Source organism: Lycium ferocissimum, chromosome 7 (genome assembly GCF_029784015.1).
Source record: "Lycium ferocissimum isolate CSIRO_LF1 chromosome 7, AGI_CSIRO_Lferr_CH_V1, whole genome shotgun sequence".
Taxonomy (NCBI): domain Eukaryota; kingdom Viridiplantae; phylum Streptophyta; class Magnoliopsida; order Solanales; family Solanaceae; genus Lycium; species Lycium ferocissimum.
The window spans coordinates 34,150,084-34,177,683 of NC_081348.1; the positions used below are offsets into that span (position 1 = coordinate 34,150,084).

Sequence of the window (27,600 nt, forward strand, 5' to 3'; positions counted from 1 at the left end):
TAGCGAGAACCAACATGCATGATGGTTCATTATTAATTAAGCAAAGAACAAATTATGTCCCACTCCTTGTGTCCACCTGATCCTGGAGAGATCAGCAACCAGACAGTCCCTCAATAGCAGAAAGTTTCCTTATGTAACCGTAGAAAAGGTTGAGCTCCTAGGTGTTTCTGCTCTGTGTGGGCATGGATTGATCACCCGATCCAAGGCTAAGTAGTTATTTTCTTTGTTTATCTTCTTCTAATAGCAATTGGATTATAGATCTGAGAACTTCATTATCAGTCACCTTGGAAGCCTGAAATATGAAGTGTCAGAAGAATTCATATCAATCCAAAAGAAAGGTTTAAAGGGCTGAACATGTGAATGGAAAAGAAATTTATTGGCACCCAAAAAAAGAGGAAAAATGATATGCAAGCAAATGCCCAAAAGTCTAAAACAATGAAAGGACCCCTGTGCCTCTAAAGTTGTTTAGAATCTTGAGCCAATGGTTACCATAGTGGTGGGTATAAAAGGGGGAGAACTCCGTTTCACAGAGGAAGGTTGTGCAGAACCTTTTCTTTGTTGGAACAGAAAAGAGGCATGTATTAATTTTACGTTCAAGAGGGAATAGCCAAAGGAAGTGGAGTCTCAGAGAAATGTCAGTAGCACATGCGGAGAGGACATTGGATAGGAACATCTAAGGATCTTTTTTCACGAGTAGCCAAAACATATGGAGTCTCCTACTAGCAAACGTCAATGACAGAGAACCTGGTGGAGAGAAACTTGGGAAAGACATACTAACTTTTTGTAGGAATAGCCCAGAAGGAGCAGATCAAGTGCCAAAGGGGAAGCACACCATTCCCTCAACAGGGCAGTAGTTTGGGATCCCCACCTCTCAATTAGGTTCTGAGCTGGCAGTGATTAAAATTTGAAAAGTATTCTTTGTCTCATAAAGTTATGTAAAGATGCAATGTACATCAACTATTATCTCTTCAGATTTGTTAAATGATCGGGGTTGGTGCATTGATAAATCAGAAAGAAACAGTATATGTTAGTACTGAAACAAGTTGTACTATCTATTATTTTACGATAAAACATCTACCTGAGGATTACGAATAAGCTCCTTGAGAATATCATGAAGAGTTAGCCGGAGTTCCTTAAATAGCACAGCTGTTTGTGCCGGTGCTGCAACTTCTAACCATCCATCTATGGTAACTGTTCCAGTCTGGAAAAAAACAATTACACACCATTACATAGGAAAAAGGATAAAATCAGGAGGGGGTTCATTAAGAGAACTAAATAATTTCTCTCCAACTGCTAATTGAGTGGTCTACAACTTCCTATCCTTGAGTAATGAGACGTGTAAATGAATTTTTGGAAAATGTAATGCTGTTAGAAGGTCATACATCCTACAAAAAATGGGGAAAAAGACAGGACTAGGACCCAACAAGAAAAAATATTCCTCAAAAAAGACAAATAATTACAACTATATGCAATATCCTACAAAAAAAGGGTAGAAAGACAGGACTAGGAACCAACAAGAAGAAAATATTCCTCAAAAAGGACAAATAGTACAAGTATATTGCAAACGATTAATGGAGAAACACATGTAATGGGTTCTATCCTTTTTTTCCTGCATATAACTGCAATAATCAGGAACTGAATTGGTAAGATCTTGCTAACATCTGAGGCCAATCTGGACGCAGGGTAAGCAATTGACTTAATTTTCCGCAGAATCATGCCTTTGAAATTGAAAAGGCCAAAAGGAAAGCTCTGCATGCCACTTTAAAAAAAAAAAAAAAAAAAAGAGGGTGCTATTTAGAAGGTACGCTACTTTCACATGTTTATCAGATGTCCCCTGAAGGAAATCAGGAAGTATGCTACTTCTAAAATCGTACTCCCTCCGTTTCAAAATGTTTGTCTTACTTTCCTTTTTAGTCCGTTCAAAAAAGAATATCTTTCCTTTTTTGGCAACTCTTAAATTCCAACTTTCCACATGGCATGTTTAAGACCACAAGATTAAATGACATTTTGGTACATTCTACACATCTTTAATTTAAGACCACAAGATTCAAAAGTCTTCTCTACTATCTTAAACTTGCTGTCAAGTTAAAACCAGGCAAACATTTCGAAACTGAGGGAGTACTTGATACCAGTTTCCAGAGTAAGATACTGTTCTAAATCCTCTCAAACAATAGTACCCAAAAATTATATTGGTTGCTTTGGGAGTGATTGCACCTGTTTTACTTTGTCCGCCTTTATGTTCCTCCTTTTAAGGGGGTATCAGGTTAAACTAAGCAATACCCTACTTCTGCATCGAAAATCATGGAAAGCAAACCAACGAAAAGGAGGGGGTACAGGAGTACAATATAGCATGTTTGTTTTAGCATTTCGTAGCACAAATGCTCAATCTTCCATGCTAAATAAACAACAAAGCAAATCACAGTTTTCGACAGTTCTTGTTTCCTTTTCCTTTTCTTTTTCCCACTTTGTCAGCTAAGTCTCCTACCCTTCTGTCACTAGACAGCATAAGATGGACAACGCTCGTGTGCAATGCTTCAAAGTTCGAGTGACCATTTTGAGCAAATTTGGCAAATGAAATAGACACCTACTACTCGTTGAGAAATAAGAAACAACTTATCAAGTTATGCAAAAGAAAAAGCAGGGTAAGCAAGCATGACCATAAACAAAAGATACCTGGTGCTGAACGTTTATTGGTCCACCAAAAAGCAATATAGTATAAGGAGAGACAACAGTGGTGTCTCGCAAAAATACCTTGTTAGTCTCTACCTGAAATCAGCACAAATATGAATTATTCTTAAAAATTGGTGAAACAAAATATATAACTACAGATAAAAATCGGTTATGTAAAGAAAATCAGTAAACTTTTTGCAATACAAAATTTGAGTCAGATAGTTAAGTTGAACAATTTGAATATGTTTGCTATGGATTCACAAAGAGAAAAAGAACACAGTTTCAGTTATCTTATAGAAATGTAAGCCAAACTTGGCTTCCACATTACAAGGTGTTAGAAAAACTATCACAACAATTAGATTATTTCCATGTCTCAGTCCTAAACCTTCAGCACGCTTGTCAGTCACCATTAGCTTCACCGGAGTCCATGCTTAGACTTGGTGAATAAATTGTTTAATTGCTTCATAAGCAATTAGAGTTGATATTCTAGAATGCCCATCACTGGAAGAGAATTTGGTCATCGAAATTCCAATGCATCGCTAATAAATACGAGCGCGCGAATGATTTACGCTCGCGTCTCTTTTTCAATTTTCGGGAGCATAATTTGTTGAAAAAGTTTCTTATAGTTCAAAAAGGCATCATGTCTTGAATCTACAACATTTTAACTTCTTATCAATAGAGTAGTTCAAAAAGGCACAAGTTCAAAAAGGCATCATGTCTTGAATCTACAACATTTTTTTGATGACATGGGAACCCGCAGCCGCTACCCTTTGGGTGCGCACAGGGTAAACCCAGCTCCTATCATTTTATCCTCTTATCAATAGAGATGTTGAAGAAACCATGCAGTTAAGGATTCCATCGTCTTATAACAACTTCCTGATGTCTTGATAGAATTTGGCATTACACTCTTTCAGGACTCACTTGCACACTAGATACGGATTCCAACCATAATCACCCTGTTAGCGTCGGTGTCCTAGAAAGCAAAAGTTCATTCTGAGTAAAGCTCTTATCATGGTTTTGGAGGCTGATTGATAATCAGTTGCATCAGGAAAAAAAAAAAAAACCAAATAAGCCTCTAACTGCAGACTGTATGTTATGTCTATACACCATAGATAGCCATAGATCAGAGCTCTTCATAAGCCACTTGCAGCTTACGTGATTATCAGAGGATTTGTGCCCTTTATTCAAAAATTTAGTCACACCAAGATGCTTAGAGATGATGTCAGTTTTACATATTTGGGGTTTTGCAAGGTCTAATAGGAAAACATTAACGGAACTGTTCCTGAATGCTAAAATGTGATGTATTTGGACAAATGAATGCAATAGTGTCGAGTATACAATTAGTTTGAGATTTCTTTCTTTATCCCAAACAAAGGGAGAAAGGTGTTTAGTTCAAACAGCAAACTTCATCAAGAAAAGGCACCTAGAATTTCTTTCCCCACCCACTTCCGACCTAAAGTGACAGAAAGAAGCAACACTTATTGGAAGCATGGAGGACATTCATAGATAAGGTCAGAGAGATCAAATGTTAGGTTTTCAAAGTATAAGATTAAGAAATGCAAACCTTTTCAAGAAAGACGAGAAATGGGTACTGAAAGGCTTTTAAGTCAAAGTTGATTGAGGAAGGGTGTATGTGAACTTCCCGTTTTCCATCATACCACGCAGGGTAACTCTTTGCTGAAAGACCTGCATTCTGTTTTAGGTTCCCAAGAGCAGTTGTAGCAATGCCTTCTTCTCTCGCAGATACATTGGGATACAGACCTGCACACAATATGGCCTAGACACATTTATAGAGGATCAGTATTCAAACAAGTCAAAGATGTAAGTTGACAGAAAGAATAACTAGAGTGAAATAATCTCCCTCATTCTCTCTCTGTTTCCGCCTCTCCCCTCCAAAACCCTCTAATATATTTGCTATATTGAATAAATGCAATTAGCTTGCATGTGCCCTTGGGGAGATAATTAAAGTCATTATAAGCTTTATAGCAAACCTGCCTTGGTGACTTAAAAAGGAAAGCTAATCTTTAATGTACCTTAAGAATTGAGGAATGATTTGAATTTATATTAAAAGGCTGTGATATATCTGAAAGCCAACTGTCAAGCTTCTCTTTCTTTTTCCAATCAATCTGCGTTCAACAATAATTCCAAAGTTAAAGCACCATAATAATGGGTAATATGACTTACAACACAGATAGAGGAGAGAGAAATTAAATCGTCTAAATACTTGGTAAATTTTATAGGTTTAACTATTATGAAAACATGTATAAATCCATTGAAGCCGAATGAATATATTGAAGTCCAAAAGTTTAGGCAGAGTTGGCACGTAAGTAGGAGGGAAGTGATAACCATCAAGCCACCCTTAAACCAGGAAGACTGAAATCAAGAAATTCCCTGCTGTGACAACACAGCGTCATACTTTTGCAGACTAAACACCAGAAGAATCCCTGCCCCTCGCAAGGCCCACCTCGCCCCCCATACAAGAAAAAAGTTACGAACCAAAAAGAAAACATTTACCAATTTGACAGAAAAAGGGGGCTATTAAAGCTGTTGCTAATTACAGAAAGAAATAATCATATGAGATAAGTAGACAATATAGCTAGAAGTTGCAATCATGAACCCAAGACGCAAATTGTTAAAGAGTCCACAATGAGTTGTCTAGGAATACACATACAACTGCAGTTCCTCAGATCCTTAACATCCTAACCTTTTTTGAAGTAAACCTGGTCTAACATTGTCCTCAAGATACCTCTAGCCGTGTTTTTATTGTTCCCGTCATTGTAAATATCCAGAAAAAACAGGTAATTCATAGTTCAATTTTATATATTAACTTCACTAAATTATTACCATCCAATTTAAAGGATGAGAATGCAACTCACAAGTCATAACATTAATAATGCATACTTGATAAATAGGCATCTTAGAAATAAAAGTACCTCCGACTTCTTTGGGAGGTTGATGAGTCCAATGTCAGCTAGTAATGTTCCAAATTGTATTCTCATGTCTCTGGCACGATAAGACATGTATTAGCAGTTGGAAAAACAATTTGAGGTCTCAAAAAGGAGGTAACCAGGAAAAGGAGGCATAATTCTCACAGCTCAGTGACTTATTCAGGAAGAGCTAAACTTCGCAAACCACAGGTATATATCCTTTTCAGAGTTTGTTGCTTATTGTCCTCCATGGACTTTTTCAAGGATCATTATAAGTTCAACATGCAGATTGGTGCCAATGATCACTATGATAAATGGTGATGGTGAAAGTAGTTCTGGGAGGCTATGTGAAAAATAATTCGGGTAGGTAGTGTACGCTGATGGTGGTAAAGACTATTCTGGATTAAGAAGTGCTCTTTGCTGGGGAGGAGGTTTTGCTTTTCTCCCTCTTATCCTGCACATTTGCTCATAACATGTTTAACCCCATCTTATATATGCAATTTATTCTTACCGGTTCTCACTTCAGAAATGGATTAAGGATCAGGTATTGGCTTCCATTCAAGTATAAAAATGTGGACAATGACAACCATAATCCCATTAGTTGAATCCATTCTACAGCCCCAAGGCATAAAACACCACCATCACTTTTGAATTACAAAAAAATTGAGCTACATGATATCTTTCCAAATTAGTCAGGCATTCCAGAGTAGGAAATAGTACCCCAGGGACTACAGAATATTCTTTCTTTGTTTTTTGAAGTGATATTTTTCCTTTGTTAGAGAAGCTTTACATTGATATTATAACGGTTAAATTCACAGCATAATGAGGGATGATCAATAACAAGGGACGTATTTAGTATGCAATAAAAATTACACCTTATCATATACATGACAGAACTGCTTAAGAAATATGAGCTGCAAAACTGCTTTGCTGCTTTGACTCCATTCTGCCAGAATGAAAATGAACTGCATCAGTAGCGTTGCTTAAAAAATGACAATGCCTAAATTAAACGTTCGTAAATAACTACTTCTTCTTGGTATGTCGTTGTTGTTGTTGTAAACTAACTTTTTTACAGGTAAAAAGTGTTAAAATACATTGAAGCATTTTATCAATAGACTGAGTGTCCGCTCATGGAATAACGGCCTATCTGATCCGCAAGGGCTCTACTATTCTTATTCGACTAACAATGAACGTCACAATTCCACTGGAGAAAATATGCTCTTTCTACAAAATACATTATTGTTTGGTCTGTTGTCAAAGGAGCACCCAACAGAAGAAGCAAAAAAACAAAAAACAAAAAGGAGCAGAAGCAATATTCTTTGGTAAATCTCTGTGGAGTGTGGTAAACATTGAGTAGCCATAGATAGAGAGAAGCTGTTTAGCCAAATTATTCAAGATTAAAGTGGGTCATGGTTCACCCTTACCAGCAGTGATCTGCTTCTTATATATGACAGTTGGAAATCAGCTCACTAATAATTAACAATCTGAAGCGACAAAATAACTACTCCTTTGATCCTCTACAATAGTAGCCTTGGTCTGACTCAGCACAAATATTGAGCAGAGTTGAAAATCATGAGTTATTTACCAGTTGGTTATATGATGACTTTGCAATTTCTGTGAAATAAAAAGGAGAAAAAAGTTGCACTAAGAGTAATAAGTGGATCCCCCACACCTTGTGTCATATAAAATGTAGGAGTGGACACAAGTTTTGAAATTGACAAGAAATTGGAAGGACAACAAATCTGTCTGGGATGGAGGAAGTAATACTTGCTATAGATGCTAAGAACCAAGCCCTAACAAAAGTATCATGATTATTCATAGGTTTTCCATCGCAAAAGCCAACTCACACCTAAACTTTCAATTAGTTCTTCCTTTCTTTAATAATCGAGAAATTTCCTAGGACTAAAGGTGCAAAGTTTGAAACTCGGGGAATAACACACCCCTCTACGCTTCTCAATTTAAATACCAGGCTCCTTTTGTGGCAGGGTTGGAACCCACACATCACAAGCTACACTCTTTACTAATAGGCTAAGGCCCCAGGGGAAAGCTTTCAATTTTTGCGGCAGGGTTAGAACATTGTCACAAACAAAAGCCTGGTATTTAAGTGGGGAAGGATAGAGGAACCGGCTTAATATCAACCCAGATTCATACCATGTTCACTGCTCTTGGGATTCTCAGTCATCAAAAAATATACACAGTTATTTTATAAGCGGTTGCAAGTTAGTAAATCACTGACCTCCCGCAAAATTTTCTCCCACTTTTTATACGCTACCATCATTAGGAGATGGTCAGATTGCCAGTTACCACTGCCAGAGTCAGTTTCACAGCCAAGTTTATCACCCAAAAGTGCCAACTTGGCTCTTTCAACATTTTGCCTCTGCATATGCATGTCAATACGAAATTAAATTCCATATAGACATCAACGAAGCTTCTAAGTGTTGAAGATACAAACCTCATCTTTTGGATAAACAAATGGAGACTTGTAACTCAGGAAGGCTGAAATAGATAGAATTGGTGACAAGCAGCCAAATACTCCACCATATAACAGCATCTACAGTTCCACATTGAAAAATATAACACAATAGTGGTCAACAAAGCTCAAAGAGCCAGACAATTGGAACACCAATGAAATTTTAATTCATATTGAAAATTGTCACTTGTAGAGAATCATATTTTTTGGTAAATTCTCTACTTTTTAGTATTCTGCTTGTATACAAGAGATTTCTCCATCATTATTTTTTATTTTTTATTTTTTTGAGAAATCCTTAATTAAAAAAATTTAAAAAGAATCATTGACCTTTTCGAAAAAAAGTTTGTGAATTAGAGTTGTAACGGGAAATATATAAGATGTTGAAGAATGGGGATAATTACATAAATACCTTTCCCACCAACACATCAACAGGAAGTCTCGCCAAATGATACCCGAGAGGAGTTAACTCTTCATCCCCTTCAACAGCACCAACCTGAACATGAATTGAACTATGAGATTATCACCATAAAGCACAGCACCGTGCAGTTCAACTGGCACTTCATGCGACAAACAGTATTGCGATTTAGCACCTTTTACATGGAAAGGTAGGAATGTACTTTTTATATACATAAGAAGAAAGAATGTGTATAAAAGAAAATTTAGGAAACGAACAAGTGCAAGTGCACTGCATTTAACAAACCAAGCTATGCAAGACAGCATACCATCTTGCATGAACATTATCAATGGTACCACAGAAATGGAACCATCCAAAGACATGACAAATATATACCTCAATACAAATGAAGCATAGTAGAAACTTATATAAAAGTCCATTTATGAAACAACAGCAGATGTCTCAAATTACAAAAGACCTCGTAGAGTGTATGGGTCCTGATACCTTACACACCCATCCCATTTTATATGAAGACATGTGATTATATAAAGAATTAACATGCTAACATGAGCATTTACTTCATAGTAGTGATAGTAGAAAGAAAAAATACTAGTACTAGTTCTGAAGTTAATTTGATAGAGAAAACATCGCATTGAAGTTTAAAAAGTGATCAGTTTCATGATTTTGAATTCTTGAAAGTTGAGAATGTTGTCTAGAAATGGATAGTCTTCAAATGTTTAGGACGCTTCAATTATAGAGAAAGTGTCATAAGAACTGAGACAGAGGGACAAAAATATTAGGTAACTAGACGCTCTCAATGAAAGAGACCAAAGGGTATGTAAAAACCATAACACTAGAAAAGATATATGTTATGTAAATAATTCTCCCATGTGAAGACTTTATTGTTTAAATACCAAAGGTGTAAAAACCACAACACTAAAAGAAATATTTTATGTGAACAGATCTCCCATGTGAAGACTCTATTGTTTAAAGACCAAAGGGTGTGTAAACACCACAACACTAGAAAAGAAATATTTTATGTAAATAGATCTCCCAAGTGAAGGATTTAAATTTCTTCTTAGATATTTCATCAACATTTTTTATAAATTATTCTTCCTGGAAGAGTAGCTCAACTTCCCTATCCTGCCGTTGACTGATGATGTCGTTATCATAACATATGCAAATCATGATGCTAAGAAACAAAAAGACAGATTAATTTCCACGGGGTATACCTCATACAACAAAGAAATTGCTGACATAATAGCCTCATCCTTCGGAGGTTCAAGAGCCTAACAAGACAGTTTGGGAAGATAAAAATGAATTAGAGAACCCATAGAACAAAATACATAAATTGCATCAGAAAAAAATTAAAATAAAAAGAAGATAAAATCACCATAGACAAAAATAGCTTTATGCTTCCAAGTGATAGCAATTTGATTTGTAAGCACAATTCTACCAACGGCATCCGCAACATCTCCGGGATCTACCAAGGTCAAACTAAACATCAGTCCAATGTAAGAGAGAGGATTATCCGAAACGAAGAACAGAACTACTAGATAGAATAACGAGAAAAAACCACTAATACCCTGTACCTGGTAAGGCCGCATGAGCTTCTCATATCGGTAAGAAGTATAGAGACAAAAGCAGATTCCTGGCTTTACACGTCCAGCTCTGCCTCGACGTTGCCTTGCATTAGCTTGAGATATCCAATCTTCAACCATGCTCGACAATTTCTAAAATCAAGAAGTTTACACAATAGCAAACATGATTACTGGTGAACCAGACTCTGAAGACAAAAGGCAAAGAGAATTGACATATCTTTAAATGAAACACATAAAAGCAAAGGTCCCAACAACAAGTAAATCATGTCATTTAGAAGCTCAGCAATCAGAAGCTCATGGCTGGATCCAGAAAAGCCTAGCAGATATATTGCATGATAAAGGACCAGGACCTTTCACTTATTCAAAACTGAAAGCCCAATTTAGATAACCAGATGATATACAAGAGTCATCATGCCTTAACCTCATCATCAAGCAAAAATACAATTTTGTCCTCTCTCTGGTTTCGATGTTGTCAAAACCACTTCATTGGCTAACCAGTTTCCAAAGAAATATATCTATTTGAGCTTTTATTTTAGCTAACAGAGATGACAATACATGTGTGAGCTGAAACTTCTCTGCTGATGATGCTTCTAGACCTAGTCATAGCCATCTGTGGACAAATATTTTTCTATCCAAATCGCTATGCTCTTTGCAGCCAATTTCTAATTCACACACCAAAATCTAAATATGACAGAGCAAACTTAAGAATGAAAATGACTCCATGGATACATGCACACTTTATAGAAGTACCGCTAGGCAGCAGCCATTATGTAGATGGAGTAGTCGTAACACTTGTATTACGAGTCAGAACTTGAAAAATCTAAAAAAGTAGATGAAATAAAATATTTCAACTGTTAGATATAATTCATGTGGAAGCATGAAGCCATTTGTTTTTTTGTGTGTGTGTGTGTTTTTTGTGGGGGGGGGGGGGGGGGGAGGGCCTTTAATATTAATTATTATAGTCCAGAACAGCAAACATGCAACATAAGATGCATTTTTTTGTTGAGACAACATTCCTCTCAGATAATCAGCCTTGTTATTTTCTATGAAAGAGAGCAGAAAACCAACCTTCTTCGGATTATAGCGATTTTCTTTGTGCTTTCCACAGTCAACCACATAAACCACATCATCTATGGTTATGCTAGTCTCTGCAATATTTGTAGCTATTATAACCTGAAAGAGGTAAATTACCAAGACAAGTACAGAAACAATAAGCAAATGAATGAATCACTTGAAAGTAGGCAAAATCTGGTGAAGACTGAGAAGCTCAGACTCCACGTACAACTACCAATTGAAGTTGAATATGGTCCAACATGGAGTAAATGATGAGCATGCATATCTAGACAGATATGATGATTTTCTGCATTATCTGCAATAAGACAAAATAACCCCGTTCCCATGTTGGACCCTTCCATTCTGCATTATCATGCAAGACAAGGTTGCAAATGTGTTCTTGCTGAATGACTCTCGAGAAGAAACTCGCTGGTGCAGCTTTCAGATTCAAATTTAAGTACTAACTTCCAATTTTTAAGAGACCTTACACATCATTTTGAGACCCTTCAAAATTTCCTGACACAGTCCTTCATCCTAAATAACATCAGGAAAGGTTGGCCTTTCTTGGCTCTCTATGAAGATAAGTAATAGTAACAATAGAAGGATGGCATGGATGTCAAGCAGAGTAAATTGAAGTCTATTATATCATGTGGCACTTCAGGTGCCAGTCAGCATTTCAGGTGCCAGTCACACAAGCAGACGATAAATGTGCCAATCATATCATTTGAGATTATACATGAATTATGTCAGTGGAAAAGGGTTTCGATGCAAATTGAATGGAAATCGCCAACGAAAGCTGAAAAGTAGTAGCTGCGAGGATGAATACAGTAAGCTTGTTGCTTCATCGTACAGGTTTAATTAAAGAATGTGAATCTTGGGTATTAACAATCAGTACAAGATCTATGGTGACAGATTTGCAAGAGCAACTAGAGCATTAACTTGCATGGTCAATGAGAGGATATGTAGAGAGAGGAAGTTTCTGTCTCAGCTAAGAGTCTATAGACTTCATAACCCTTCTAGTTGGTTTGTGTAATAGCAAAAGGAGATCCAACTGCTTATTCTGGTGAAAGGCAATTTGCAAGCCCAAACATATGTTCCATTTAAGCATTTTTTAGGGGCAAATCATTGTTGAAAAATCATCAACAAAAACTCCTGCACTACAGAGGGAAACAGCAATTTCCCATCTTCTAATATTATTATTTTTGGGATGAAGTAAAATTCATTGCTGGCATCAAGAAGATGCAAAAAGTTACAAAAGTGAGGAGTTGTCAGCTCTAATACAAAAATAAATTAAGCTGCTAAAGAGCTGGCAAAACTCAAAAAGTGTTCAATGCTAGTTACAGGAGTTAGTTTACACCAGCTAAATGAAGAAAGTAAGCATTTAGCCTTGAGAGAGTAACTACTTGATTTGCTTGTGTTCAGACAATGATGCAAACTAATAACACAAAACACTGTACAACCAACACATGAAAGACAAAAAAAAAAGCACATGGGGAAAAGAACCCAAATTCAAGATGAAAAGATGCACACGGTGGAATCAGATAGCATAATCGTCTACAACAAAAGAACATAAGATTGAATAGAAAACATTACCTTACGGATGTTTTCTGGAGGTCTCATAAACACTTTTTTCTGATCCTCAGATGCTACAGAAGAATGCAAAGGAAGAATCCATTCAGAAGACTGTCCACTAAACTGGAAGGAGACAGACAGTCTATCGAGTAAGGTATGTATTTCTGCAACCCCCTTCAGCAGAATACAATTCACAAGTCAATTTTCCATTTCTATGCAGCCATAAAACTTCGAGAGAGAAAATCAAAACACAATTAAGGGTGTGCTCCGTATGGAGGACAATTTCCAATTTCCCATGTTCGATTGGTCAAAATTTTGGAAAACATTTTCTCTAGGAAAACAAGTTCCTTAAAAATGAGAAAAACGACTTGTATAGTGGAAGTAGGGAAAACAAGTTCCACAAGCGGCATTCCACCTTGATTGTGTCTTCTCCACCCTCCAACACACCTCGTCTTCACCTCCACCCACGTAGCCCCCATCCCCACCACCCTACCCCCACCCCCACCTCCCATAGTATTTGTCTAGATTATGTACAAATTCTTTTAGAATAATATTTTTTGCTTACGTACCGAACACAAAAAAATAAGTAAGAAACCCACTTATTTTCCTGGAAAACATCTTCCATGGAAAAAAAATTCCTTCACACCGAACACACCCTAAGTGTTAAATTTATGAACTTACCGGTAAGAAAACCAATATAGCACCCTCCGGGTATGTTTCATCAATGTAGCATACCAGGTCTTCGAGAAGATCATAATCAATAATGTCTTCATTCAATTTCCTCTGAGATAGTGAGAGATGGTTCATCACAGTATTCTATCAGTAAAGTTTTAAGGATCTTAATTAGCATCAGTGAAGAGGCACTTTTAAGAAACAATTACCAAATTTTTTTGAGTTTGTCCACTGTAGTTTTCATAATTACTGGGATCATAATAGGGATTTGTGTATTCTTCAGACAGCAACGATTCATCACCCCATGCAGAGAGAACAAGGTTCTTCTTCCCCCTATGATTGCCAATAGGAGCATTCTGCAGTCATCCAATTGGAAAGATATAAGAAGCTCTCGAGCTACATAAACAAAAAGCTAGCATACTGAACTTCAAGTCAATAACAGGAAGATCTACTTCAACTGTAAGCCAATACTAGAGCACTCATGATGGTTTCTCAGGATCTATTCCTTAACTAATAATTGATTTTGATCAGAAATGAGTTCAGCTAAAAGTAAAGACTGGTATGAAGACTTTAAGACAGTTCCAAAGCAGAAGCCAGGAATGCCAACGAGAGCATTATCTGGCAAAGAAAGACAATTTCAAATTTTGAGTCCATCTAAAATATCAATCAAGGCAGGTAAACAGAAATACCTTTTCCCTAGTAGATGTCCCATAGCTCAAAGAAGCAGGAGAATCAGATGCAAGGCGGTAATTGATACTCTCATAAATATCCTCGAGAAAGTAAGTTGAAACAGGATGTGTTCGGCCTTGAGCAGTAAGTACAGGGCAGTCACCAAAGTAATGAGAAAACAAATGTGAATCTACTGTCGCAGACCTAAATAATGTGTAAAATAAAGAATAAATTCCTCCATGAATACTCATAAATATAAAAAGGACACAGAACAAGATAATGGCTGCAAGATATTGATAAACGAAATCAAACCATACATGAGTATAACTTTCAGTTTTGCCGTACCAAGGGCAGATTGCTTCTGGATGAGACTCTTCAAGACAATGAGCAGAAAATCACCCTGTTTTTTCAAAGAGGTTAGTCTTTATTCCAACTAGTTTCCAAATTTATCCATTAATATACAACAAAAAAAGAGGAAGAACCAGATATTGCTAGTATATAAAAGTAGACCACGGCAAGCAAGAGTTATTTCCCTCTTCAGTTTGATGGTCCTAGTCATCTAGTGAGTAGTGAGCGGATAAAAAGAGGTTCTCATGAAAATGAAAATGAACCATAGCTTATCTCTCCAAGCAGATGAGAATAATGGCACCCTATTATAGACACAGGAGTCAGGATTTCAGAATTAAATGAATGTGACAAAAGACGAGAAAGAAAGTCATCCTTTCCGTTACTAGAATAAAGGGCATATCATGGGGTGTCCAACAAGAGGATTCAGCATTTGCCTATAGCTGCAACAATTTGCAGAACGAAGAGTGTGACATCAAAGCTATATTTTCAGAAACAACAAGGAGTATAAGCATCTCGCTGAAGTCTGAGTCAGACTGTCATGGAGTCTAGTAAGAAACAGGTGGCTCAGTCAGGAAGCAGCTTCTCTGTGTGCCTAAATTTGGCAGCAATAACACCTGTAGTACACCAACCAAATGAAAAAAATGGAAGTGCTTCTGAAAGAATATGCAGCAGCGAACGGTCATTTTTCCAATTCTCATAATGCCCAACGAAGTATAAGTCATTTGATTACTTCTTTACAGAATTCATAGCCATGTGCAGTTCTTCCAAATTTGTCAAGTTAGTAATTCTGAGTATGCTTTTTAAAATAAGGTAAGTCATTTTTTTTTTTGAAATGTAAATAATCTTATTAACAAAAGGGTAACCCCGTATACAAGCCGTATCCCTAAGAGAAGAGAACCTACACCCAAAAAATGGTTCTAAACAGAAGAGATCCAATCCTCTATACAAACAGGGAACTCATAAGTGCACCAAAAGGAAACTAGAGACAAAAGAGTACTTTGCAATTTTACAAAATCTCGTTCCACCCCTTCAAATACCCTCCTATTTCTCTCCTTCCAAATAACCCACATAATTGCTAAAGGGGCCACCTTCCATGCCCTTGTACTTCTTCCCCCTCATGTGCGTCCAACTTTGCAAAGCCTCCTTCACTGTGCCCGGTTGTCACCCATTGCAATCGAAACAACTTAAGGACCACCCGCCATAACCAGCTAGCCACTTTACAATGCAATAGTAAGTGGTCTACATCTTCGCCCGAGTCTTTGCACATAAAACACCAACTAACAGAAGTGATCCTCCTCTTTCTCAGGCTTTCCGCTGTCAAGATCACACCCCTTGCCGGCAACCACGCAAAAAGTAGACTAAAAAGTAGGCAACACCTGGATCGAAATATCGTTCTCTAAAAAAGTCACCCAGTCATCCATACATACAAGTATGGTACTTCATAAAATCATATCATCGAATGCTCCTATAGTCAGTATGGACCAGGTTTCCTGCAGTCGTCAGTTTGGATTCACGGCCGCCCAGAAAGGTATGCAATTTTTACTCGGTTTGCAGCAAGAAAGGAAAATTACAGATGTCAGCTCACATTTTATGTGCAAAAAACGAGCGAAGACATGAACAGCTCTAGCATTTTTAGGTGGCAACTTGCCTATGGTGAGAGATCATAAGATGGTTCGAGATGCAATGGGCGACAATCGAATCCAGTGAAGGAGGCCTACTTAATTGGCCTTTCGAAGTGGAGAAGACAAAGGGCATGATACGTTGCCCCACTAGCACTCGTGTGGGTCTTATGAAAAGAAAGAAATACGAGAGCATTCAAAAGAGAATAGTCACTCTTGTCTTGTCTCTTTTATTACTCTCTCATTTTTCTCCTCTCTCAATGCACCCATGAGGTTCCAATTTGTAAAAAATGGGTGTTTTTGGGGAGATCATATTCTCCTGTAGGTTCTCGACCTTTTGGTATCTGCTTGTATACGAGATATTTTATCAAAAAAAAAAGTTATCTACCTTATCAGAAACAGAAAGGAGCATGATTTAGTATGGACGTAAGCAATTATCATGATGGATACTAGTTGAGACTGTCATGCATTTTCCTGGTTTATCCTCTCCTCTTTCCTCAAACTCGTAACCAACCGAACAACAATGGTCTATATCTAGTCGACCACCATTAAGTAGGTACCTACTAATATCATCAGAATCAGCACAAGAAAATTTAAACAACATGCTTTCATATTCATGTGGATAATCTTTTGATAGCCCGATCAATATGATAAGCGAGTAGTCGCAATTAATTAACAATTGAATATACTTGATCGCCACAATTCATTAACACATGTCATGCAGTGCACAAAAAACTCACCAGAAGTGACCTCTCATGCACTTCATCAACAATGATATGACTAAAACCAGCCAAGTTTTTATTTCCCTGCAAAATAATACATTTAACAGCACCAAAAGATATTAGCTAATATTTTGACATTCTGTTAAAAGAAAAAAAATGTAAACTGGGCAAAGTATGTTATTATGACAAACAAATTCAAAACGCAGAACACTGCAGTCAGTAAGCATGCAATAATTAGTGGGTGACTTACTGAAAACATTCTCAAAAGAATGCCAGTTGTACAAAAGAGGAGCTTTGTTCTCTCATTCCTAAAAGAGGATAAAAAATTAATAAAAGATGTTTTGATATAATAATAACAAGAGAAAACAGAATCATTATCATATGTTTTGATATAATAATAACAAGAGAAAACAGAATCATTATCATACTTCAATATCAATTATAATTATAGTTTTTAAAGCACGAATATAAAAGGATACTTATTCGACGTAGACCACTGATGTGAGATTCCTATGTCCTTATATGATGATAACCAGACCCATAAAAAGCTAAGTGAAAACAGGTTTGCAATGCTCAAGGAAATCTAAGGAAACATGACTCAGCAGGAATAATTAGATCTCCAACTAAACAAAAGCAGATCATGGTGGGAGTTGTAAAAGTAGCAGAGCATTATGCACAACATTGGCTATCCATGGTTAAAAAAATTTAAAAAAAAAAAAAACATTGGCTATCCATTTGAACCCGAGTATCGCAAGATTCAACACCTAAATCCTTCCATTGCTCATTCTTCCATTTCTCAGATCCAATGAGCAATGTCTTATTTGTATTCCTACTACTCCCGTGAATCATGCATGGTAAACCTGATTAAAACATGTTTAATGTAATCGAATGATTAATTATGCACAAACCAAGTGAAATGATAATGCACAATCCATACATCCAGCCACGTAGAGATAACAGACTGGTGTTACTAAGCCCTGGTAGCTTTATCGACACTAACAAGTGATATAAATCGATTTGCAGAAGGGCAAATTGTATTCCCCCCCCCCTTTTTTTTTTTTTTTTTGGGGGACAAGTGATTCTGTATCCATTTATAAATGAAGACTTTGAGAAGCAATACCTTGCACTATCGAGGCGAACTTGGTAACCAACCAAGGACTCACTCGAACCTGGTGAAGATTCACAACGCTCATCAGCAACTCTTTCAGCCACAGAAATAGCCTAGCAAAGAGAAAATGACAATCAGCAAATCTTGTTAAGTGAGAGAAAACCAGATATGTGGGTGTAAAGAGCAAGATGGAAGCATTGCCTAATGACATCTCAACAAAATTGAAGAGGAAAAGCCTCCAATCTTAGCTCAGCTATTGCAGTCAACCTAAAGATCCCTCTCATAGTGGATGATAAGAACCCATCTCTCTCCCCCTCCCCCAAGAAAAAGATAAAGAAAAACTTATCTAACCGAATTTTTGAATTCCATGCATGTGTGCTTCAAATATGAATGGCTTCTTCATATAATATGGTAGGTGGTTCAATATACAAGAGTTCAATTTAGCCTTGTCCTTGATGTGATACACTTCTTCTAACTTGCAGTGCTTCACCGTAATCCAACTAATAAATTTTGGCTACAATTCAACCAACTACAACATTAATTCTTAATTTTTCATCCCCAGTGAAACAAGGCTATTGAAAGGTAGGATAAAGTTGCAACCAGCTAAAAGCTGCAAAAGTATTGGCAGGTACGTGAAAGTCATAGAAGTTGAGAATGTCAGTCAGCAGAACAGGTGCATATAAAACATTACATTTTATTTTGAATCAAACAAACAGACAATTAAAGAAGTGAATTCCAGAGCCAGTGTTTCAGTCAGTGCAGGCATATATATGGGTAATGATGGTAGCACTGACCGCGATTCGCCTTGGTTGTGTGCATATAATGTTACAGTGTCCCCCACGTCCTGATTCAATCATGTCATCCAGTATAAATTGAGGGACCTACAAGAAATCAAAATGTAAGATTTCAATGATTCTAGATACGAATGTGAATTATAAGATACCCTCCACTGCAATAGAAACCATCTTGATTAATTTCTTAAGTCAATTAGCTTTTTTCGGAACAATTTCTGCTGACTTATTTACTAGCAACTGTTTAGGTGTAGGATCTTCTCGACAGCTCACTATCTGGAAAATAGAAGCACTGATTTGATATTCCCATTTGGAAAAAGATTGATTTCACAAAACATGTCAAGCTAGGATCATTGCAATAAAACAAGGGAAAGAAAGTTCTCCGAAGAGTATAAGAACAGGATCAAAGCACATAATTAGTAGCGCCGAAACAAAAGTGAAAGCTGCACCTCAACACAGTATTGAAGTGATTTGGTACATATAAAGACAAAATTTAAGAATTCAACACCTGAGTTGTTTTCCCGCAACCTGTTTCCCCACAAATGACCAAAACATCATTCTCCTCCAGCGAATGCAGGATCTTGCCTTTTAAGTCAGCAATAGGAAGGGCAGCCCGTGATTTTAACATTTCCTGCACGGAGAACATAATTAAATATCTTCAGAAATTAAAGCAGACAGAGAGGTAAAATAACATCAATGATAAAAAGGAAAAAAAAAAATCAAAATTATGAAGAGAAAAGTGGGAAATAAGGAAAGCTGCTATGTAATGACTCCGACGGAAGTGCATGATGTAAGGATGGATACACTTTAACCACCATTACAGCGTATGCAGATAACCTGAAACCTCAGCGTCCCAGCGAACAACTGCCCCAGGTCAGTTGTTAGTCATGAAAGCTCTACCAAAATAACAAAATAACATGAAAAGGCGAGAAACCGACCTAGGCTTAGCAAGCTGCAGACAAGCTCTATAACCAAACGAAAAAGAACCGCTTGGGTTAAAACTAAAAAATGTAAAGAACAAATAGTATCAACCCTAACTGGCAATAGAATTCAAATTCCTCCACAACCACACCCCTCCCCACCACCACCACCCCACCGCAAAAAACAAAACAAAAAGAAAAGCGGCTCCAAGCTAGGGCCCTCTGGTTCTTTTTCTTCTATCTTCAGGATCTTTATTACCTTTTTTTAGTGTCATCTTTCAAGTTCTTTTTCTTCTTTTTTTTTCTTTTTTTTTTTTTTGGGTAAACTGTCATCTTTCAAGTTCTTCGATCATTCAAATGTGTCTTATTCATCTGTGATGTCTATATAGCTAGGTAAAAGTGTAACAAGCAGCCCAAAATGAATGACAACTCCATTGTAGATTGCCTTAAAGTTACAGCAGCACCAACACAATCTCATCCACAGTGCCACATAATTTTAATAGTATAGAACTAGCAGGACTCTGACCTGGTACTTCTTCAGCTTCTTTCTCCCCTCCTGTTCCTTTTTCAGAGAGAGACTTTCTGCTTCTTTACGGGGATTTTTGGCTGCAGAAAAACAAAAGAGATTAGTCAGCAAAACCACCTTTTACATTCTGAAAGAGCAGTGAACTCCCAAATGCCTCCAAACCAGCAAAAACTAACAGGAATACAAGATCTTGTAACAGTCAATAACTAAACTCACCCTTTAGCCCTCCCTAAGGGCAATGCTGAACCTACACCCAAACAGAAAGCATTATCTGTTTGAGGTACTTTTCATTTTCCCCCGCACGAAACAATTAGTTCGCTTATTTTGCTGTTCTTACCTATGAGTTATATCTTCCCCAAAGAAGGAAAAATGAAAAAACAATCTACTCTAAAAGGGCACAAATTGAACTGCAATAGACGTCAGAATAAATCTTTTATAGCCAGCTAATGAACACAATCACCAAATATTAAAGACTTATTATCAGCAATGCTTTGAAAAGCAGCCTTACTTAAAAAAAGTCCATGGTTGACACAAAATCAATAAAATAAAGCAAAAAAAAAGGTTCAAAACTAACAAAGCCAGCTGCATAAGAGTTTTCATACATTTGTCAGTGTTTAAGACAATAGGTCACATTTTGAAGTTATTTCCTGATGCAACCCAGAAAAGAAATCCATAAGCATACTTCACCTGTAAAATCAGCAGCCGCTGTCTTATCTTTTGTGGTGTGAGGCTCTAAAAACTTTTCTTCGATAGCATTATTGGAGACATCAGAATGAGTTATGGTTTCTGAACTGCTAGCGTCTAGTAATGAATCCACAAAATAGGCCCTTCGTTCCACTTGATCATCCACAATATCTTTCACGGAATCACCTGTCCCAATAAAGACCACCATGCACATGAAAGAGGAGGAGATATCAGATCAGACCTTGCAAATCTAACTGTTACAGACTCGGGCTCTGCAGGTTGTGAATGAGGGTGTACAACCACTGAGAGATCAGCGGAAAGAAAAACTAACAGAAAAGAAAGAAGACAAGCAACAAGCTAAAACATGAACAACTGTTTCTGCATCTTTATGCTGCCTACATCAGCGAAACCATTTCTAAGGTTCGAAATACATCTTGGAGAGATTGATCTTTCTTCATGGGATTCTTTTTCTTTTATCAGGTACATAATTTTCGTGGGATGCTTTTTAATAAATTCCCCTTTTTTCCCTGTTTTCATAGCAGTTGTAGCATTAGTTTTACCTCTGGACCAAGCTTTATGGGTGTATTACCTCCATGAAAGTTTTTTTATTTCCACCCTCTATGAAAGTTTTCATCAATGAAAAACGAGCACTCTTTATCAATGCAAGGTTTGTAGTAAAAAGATTGGATACACAATTATGGGATCTATGGCTACAAGAGACCAGTTTGATCAGGGTGAAGTATAAAATTGAGTTACCAAGATGCTTAATATAATATCAATATTAAATATTTGACTGCACGAGAAGTAAGAAAAATCACCTTCCTCCCACTGCAAAATAAGTGATGCATATGGCTCGGTAATTGGCATGTGAACTGGGAGATCCGGAAACAAGCGATGGAGAGCATAAGCTGCAACTCTGTTTTGTGAATCCTAAGCAAATCACAGTTCAGAAAAGAAGAGAACTATGTTTTAGATTCACAAATTTTTTTATTTTTTATTTATTTTTTTTTTATTTTTTTTTGAGAATGGTGTTTTAGATTCACATTTCAAGACAAAAATCTTAGCAGACTAACAAAAAGCTGACAAGTATTTTTACAACATATCCCTGCAAATTCCAATTTATTTTATATGCTTAAGCAAGACAAATTCTTAGCTAATTGATAAGATTTCTGCTTCCTGAAACAAAGATCATGAATTTTGTGATAAGGGCTCTTTTTAATCAGGTTGGTGAAATGGCTTAGATAGGTGATAGAAACAGAGTGGAGAAACAGAGCATGGGCAAACAATTATGTGGACTATCCGAAGGAAGAAACCGTAAGGCTTTAGAGGGGACAGGGACAAACAATATAGATATAGCTAAACATATTCAACAGCTATTACAAGAAACAAAGGGATACATAACACGATCCTATTTTCATGTGAATACATGCAATTCCCCCATCTTACACCCACAATCTGAAACGTTGTGTAACGACCAAATAGTAGTACTGCAATTATCATTAACCTCGCGTTCCTTTCTTTTTAATGGACTTACAACAAATACAAAACAGTATCAACAAAGCATTAGACATTACCTCAGCAGTAGAAGAAGTATGATCCTGACTAGGAAGCTCGATTGTTACTAGCCCTCCAGCTTTTCTGCTCTTACCCCTCCCACTGGCTTTGCGCATTACACTGACTGAGTAATTTGAAATATTTCCTTTTCCAGGTGTTTTCGCATACTTTGGTGCCTCCCACCCTGATCTTTGACATAGTTGGTGAAGAAAAGCCTTTGGAATCTTTTGTGGATCTCCCTGTAATTATGCCAACAGTCACTTTTAAGGAAGGAACAAGAACTTTAGAACAAAAGCAAGAAGACCTGAAGAAGAAAAGGGACGACACAAGTCTCCCATGATTCACATTTTGCATCACATTTTGTTAGTGGAGGGGGTGGTTTAACTTCACGATGCAGACCAGGTCCACACGGGCTCATCGTAGATTAACCTTCTTATCAGTTTACCTAAATAAAAATATCAGTTCCTTCTCTGTATAACGGGGTAATGTCTGTACCAGCTTGCTCCAACCTGACTATTCCACGGGATACCTACTACCTGCCACTAACACAGGCACTGGTAACTCAGCCTACCAAGGCTTAGGCAAATTGGAAGAGATCACCTAGCATCTTTTGTCTCTATTGGAATTTGAACCCTGGTCTTCTAGGTTTCTACCAACTTCATTAACTGTTACGCCACACCCTTTAGTGTAATAACACTATCGGTTCTTTCACAACTAAAAAACATAGAAATAAGTTACAACTTATTCTGTCAAAGTAACTACACAGAAAAGGAAAACAATGAAATTGTACTTCCTTCCACTGAGAAGAGGTTACCTTATTAAAGTTACAACTACTGACCAGGCTCTTTTATCCTATTGTATCCTTCTTTATACCAAAAGGGGAGCTTTAAATCTTCTTTGTTTTTTAGGTAACTGAAGAGGTGCTCTAGATCATAGTCTACGGTATAAGTTTACAACTAACTCGTAAGATCAGGTACCAAACGTTTACCTTTTTCCATATACCTTCTAACTTCTCTAAGTTCTTCTGACTACATAATTCTCTCATCTTTTCTTTCTTCTGCAGCTCTAGTATAGTAGACGACACATCAGCAGAGGAATCTTCTTCAAATAAGAAATCACCAAGCTCTACGTCTTCTGGTGCTCCTCCTGAAGCCACCTCGTCATCTATAGGAACACTTGGTGGAGTGTTTTCAGTGAATTCATTAGAGCTGCTATTGACAGCTACCTTTTCATCTATTTCTATCTCGTGTTCATGAATATTCGCCTGTTCATAAATATTCGACGTTCTGAAATTGTGTAAAGTAACATCATCAACATCAAGTTTCTCTGGGGACATGTCCAGTACTGCATGGTTCGAAGCACTTTCATGTGCAGATTCCAGGATATCAGCCGATAGCCCTATTATAGATGTTATATGTTAAACCTGCTATAATAATGGAATGAAAGCGGAATATCGAAAGTTTTCCCACCTAGAGCAGATATCTCCTGCTTGATCTTCCGAATGGTTCGGCCGGCTTGTTCATGGCTCTTTTTGTCTCCGCGCTCCTTTGCATGAATAGCTTCCAGCCTTGCAGTATGAAATTCTTGGACAATGGACTCAATACTACGCTTTTTCCGCGGAACCTGCTGACAAATAAAACATGAATCGAGGAGAGTAGGATGCTTTTCAGATTGTTCGAGTAACAAGTGTCTTTGAGGGATATAGACCTTATATCTACTCTGATTAGACAAAATTCAATTTGCAACAACAGGAAAAAGGGATAAATGCGTTAAGGAACTAACTGTTACTATATCTAGATTCAACTTTACAATAAACAGGTCATTCCCGCAAGAGAAATAGCCGTACGAGCTCCGAAGAATGTAAACCATATGTCTACTCGCCCAATATAAAGCCTAAACATATTATAATGAACTGGACAATGGATACCGGTAAAAGGAAACCCTACATCATCAGATAGTCATGACTAAAGAGTCTGTGTAACACAAATCATGTGAAATGATGCTCTATTAGTGTAAAAACATGGAAGAAGTTCCATGAGATTTACCTGCTCTAGGGAACCATCGTCAAAATAACCAGATTCCCAACTTTCAGCTTCATCCTGCAAATGCATAGTAAAAGAAGAATGTATGTATTCAGCACTATACACTTTGAATTTCAGTGGTTTTAAGATTTATAATATTGGGTACTTTAAGATTAGAAAATAGAGTGATTTGTTTCTGATACCAATGGGATTAAAGATAGAGTTTCACAAAGTCTAGCCGCCATATCCTACACTGCATAGAGCATTGATTGGAAAAAAGGTGACTCTCAACCAGAAATAATTGCTTGTTTCAACTGTGAAAAGTGCCCTGTCTTTTTGTGGAAGAATATTTTGCCTTTTTTGGCTTCTCTAAAATTCTCAAATGACATACTGTACTGTTGTTTCTTCAGATACTGATTTTGATAATATGACACTCTCCTACAACATATTCTCTGTTTTCCTAAATGCCAACTAAGTCAGGACTACGCGGTCGTGCCCTAATTCTTTTTTTTTTTTTTTTTTAATGAAATAAGCCATTTCGTTGCTGGCATCAAAAGGATGCAAAAATTACAAAGATAAGTAGATTTAGCTCCTACATTGTTACAGTACTCAGCCCGGGAGCTAACCAAAAACAGCAAAAAGTATATAGATTAAATTAGAGCAAGTGAAATGATGAATCTAGGAGGGAGTCGGCATCATGCCCTAATTCTTTATCATGTATCTTAATTAAGTTTTTCTAAGACAACAGCTAGTTGTGAAACCAAGAAATAAGTTAGAAGTGTAAAGCATGCAGTAACTAACTAGGCATATGCACTCCCGTGCAGAACCTTTCTCAGTTACCTTTTACTTTCACTGTAAAGAGATAATTCACAAAAGCTGAAATCAGATACACTGCAGTAGTTTGACCACAGAACCTATTGTACCTGTCAGTCGAACTATAAGTATCAAGTAGAACTGTAGAAGTACCTCTTCCTGTTGTTCCATATACTGACGGATCCAATCAGCCTGTGAACGTTCAACTGTACGTAGAGATTCACTATCACTTCGACCCTTCGGCACAACTGAAACTTTAGGTATTCTCTCATCTTTAACTTCTGCCACAGATGAATCTGCTGAAGGAACCCAATCTTCTCGAGCAGTTGATATGATACCAACAGAACCTGCCAAAATGCATATGATCATGAACTTAACTTCTTTATCCTAACGTAAAACTCCCTACTATCGCCAATTCTGGAAATTAAACATAATCTTTTTCATCAATACCTTCGTTCAATTGGGAAGTACCACTTGAAAACTTCAGAGGAAGCTCATTCCCTCTAAAATTCAAGCATAGCCAATCTAACGCAGCTTCAAACGTGGCTCTCTCCTAAGTAATATTTTTTGAAATGGTAAATATTATTAGAAACAGTACAGCACAAAGATTGTGACCGAATATATCTCCAAACAACCTACTGTTACCTTCTCAAAAAACAAAAAAAAACAAATATCTCCAAATAACCAAAAAGGAAACACTAACTATCCATGTGTCAAATAAAGTATAAGTATACATGACCTTTCTTGATTTTACCACACTTCTACTTTCTTGAAATAACATAAGTCTGCCTTGTATATATGAGTATATATTATATATTGCATATAACATGATATGCATATATATGGACTTTCTTGAAATTACACAGTTAAATACGAGATACTTTTTTTCTTTGATGAAATTGATTGGTTAAACAGATAATCTTAAGCATTCAGTATTGTAAGTGGAGACAAAAGGTGGTTTCTGTTATCCAAACTGTGCTCAAAACAACAAATGACGTTAGTAAAAGAATGTTCAAACAACGAAACAATGCTTTAATAAAACCAGAAAAATAAAATGACAAAACAGTATCCGAGCCGAGCGGCGACGACGGCGCGAAGGGAGTCCCTATTCTCAACTCTTTAAGAGCTAGAAGAAGTGCTTCTCTATTTAAGCACACTTATTTTCCTTCCCACCACCTATGTGGGACAAAGCTTCTTTCCAAAAAGGACTTTGCTTTAAATCTTATTTTTCCTCTATTTTATTTTTCCCTCCATTTCTCATTCACACCCACTTAGCTAGCTTCAACAGTTTCTTGTTCGTACCTTTCCCCTCTTTCTTAAAATAATAAGGCCTTGACTACTAATTCCGCCTTGTTTAAACTACAGTTAACTCCATTAACTATCTTGAAATTACCTTTCTTGGAATTACCAGACTTTACTTTCTTGACATTACATAAGTGTCTTGTATATTCTTTTTTTTTTTGAAATTATAAGTCTGTCTTGTATATTTACATGTATACTTTATATAATGCACATAACATGGTTGGCATATATACAGCCTGAATATATCTCCAAATAAACAAAAAGGAAACACTAACTATCTATGCATCAAATAGAGTACACGTAGACATGACCTTTCTTGAAACTACCACTCTTCTACTTTCTTGGAATTACATAAGTGTCTCATGTACATTGATGCACATAGTTAAATAGGAGATAATTTCTTTTTCTTGGATGAAATTGATCGGTTAACGGGAGAAATTTAAAAGCTTTGTGAGTGGGGACATTCTTGATTGTGACTGAATATATCTCCAAATAACCAAAAAGGAAACACTAACTATCTAGTACCAAATAGAGTATACGTAGTAACGTAAACATGATCTTTCTTGAAATTACATAAGTGTGTCTTGTATATGCATATTTACATGCGGGCTTTCTTGAAATTACACAGTTAAATAGAAGATAATTTCTTTTTTCTTTGATGAAATTGATCAGTTAACAGGAGAATATTAAAAGCATTAAATTTTTTTTGATTCTTGATAAGTGTACCTTGAGAGCGGATAAAGCTTGTTCAATTTGATGATCAGAAAAGCCCTCACAAGAAAGCTTTTCGTATATAGAACGAAGTTTCTTGGCTTTCTGTGCTTTCGAGAGAGCATCTTCTGCCGGAGTTGTCGCCGGAGATTGTGTGGACCGGCCGGAATTAAGCAAAAGTCGTCGGAGACGATTCTCGTTCTCAGCAGATATTTGTAATTTGGGACCTGTTGAAGAAAAAGAAGAAGAAGAAGAAGAAGAACCTTTGCCTTTGCCTTTGGATGATTGAGGTTTCTTCTTCGGTGCCATAATCTATAAATAGAAACTATATGAATGGGCGGGAGATTGAAGTGAAAGTGAAAGAAGAAATAATGGCGATGGAAGATTTTATCAGTGAGAGAACAGAGTTTTGACGGGAGAGCGAATTTAGTCGTGGACCAGATAATATGTTGT

General features: G+C 36.9%; 1 protein-coding gene across 5 annotated transcripts; it reads right to left on the reverse strand.

The window, feature by feature from the left end:
- Positions 1 to 27,456, reverse strand: LOC132064552 (DExH-box ATP-dependent RNA helicase DExH7, chloroplastic). Of its 5 annotated transcripts, none has more exons than XM_059457568.1 (34): positions 27,163 to 27,456; positions 25,585 to 25,687; positions 25,288 to 25,481; positions 24,346 to 24,399; positions 23,770 to 23,923; positions 23,289 to 23,698; positions 22,321 to 22,539; positions 21,565 to 21,676; positions 20,750 to 20,932; positions 20,063 to 20,142; positions 19,125 to 19,247; positions 18,620 to 18,706; positions 17,838 to 17,938; positions 16,968 to 17,025; positions 16,736 to 16,801; positions 14,346 to 14,428; positions 14,049 to 14,232; positions 13,569 to 13,715; positions 13,369 to 13,470; positions 12,709 to 12,861; positions 11,131 to 11,235; positions 10,054 to 10,194; positions 9,855 to 9,944; positions 9,694 to 9,750; positions 8,477 to 8,560; positions 8,050 to 8,148; positions 7,834 to 7,974; positions 6,473 to 6,543; positions 5,604 to 5,673; positions 4,704 to 4,796; positions 4,235 to 4,447; positions 2,674 to 2,766; positions 1,079 to 1,201; positions 1 to 292 (listed from the first exon to the last, which is right to left on the reverse strand). In XM_059457568.1, exons 1-34 carry the CDS (start codon positions 27,454 to 27,456, stop codon positions 215 to 217), a joined length of 4,365 nt encoding a protein of 1,454 aa, XP_059313551.1. In that variant the 3' UTR covers positions 1 to 214. The 5 variants fall into 5 exon arrangements, 3 of the variants coding, with proteins under 3 accessions (XP_059313551.1, XP_059313550.1, XP_059313552.1); XM_059457567.1 differs by having other exon boundaries at positions 23,770 to 23,926; XR_009416579.1 differs by lacking the exon at positions 1 to 292 and adding an exon at positions 3,592 to 4,123 and having other exon boundaries at positions 1,177 to 1,201; positions 23,770 to 23,926.
- Positions 27,457 to 27,600: the final 144 nt, after the last annotated feature.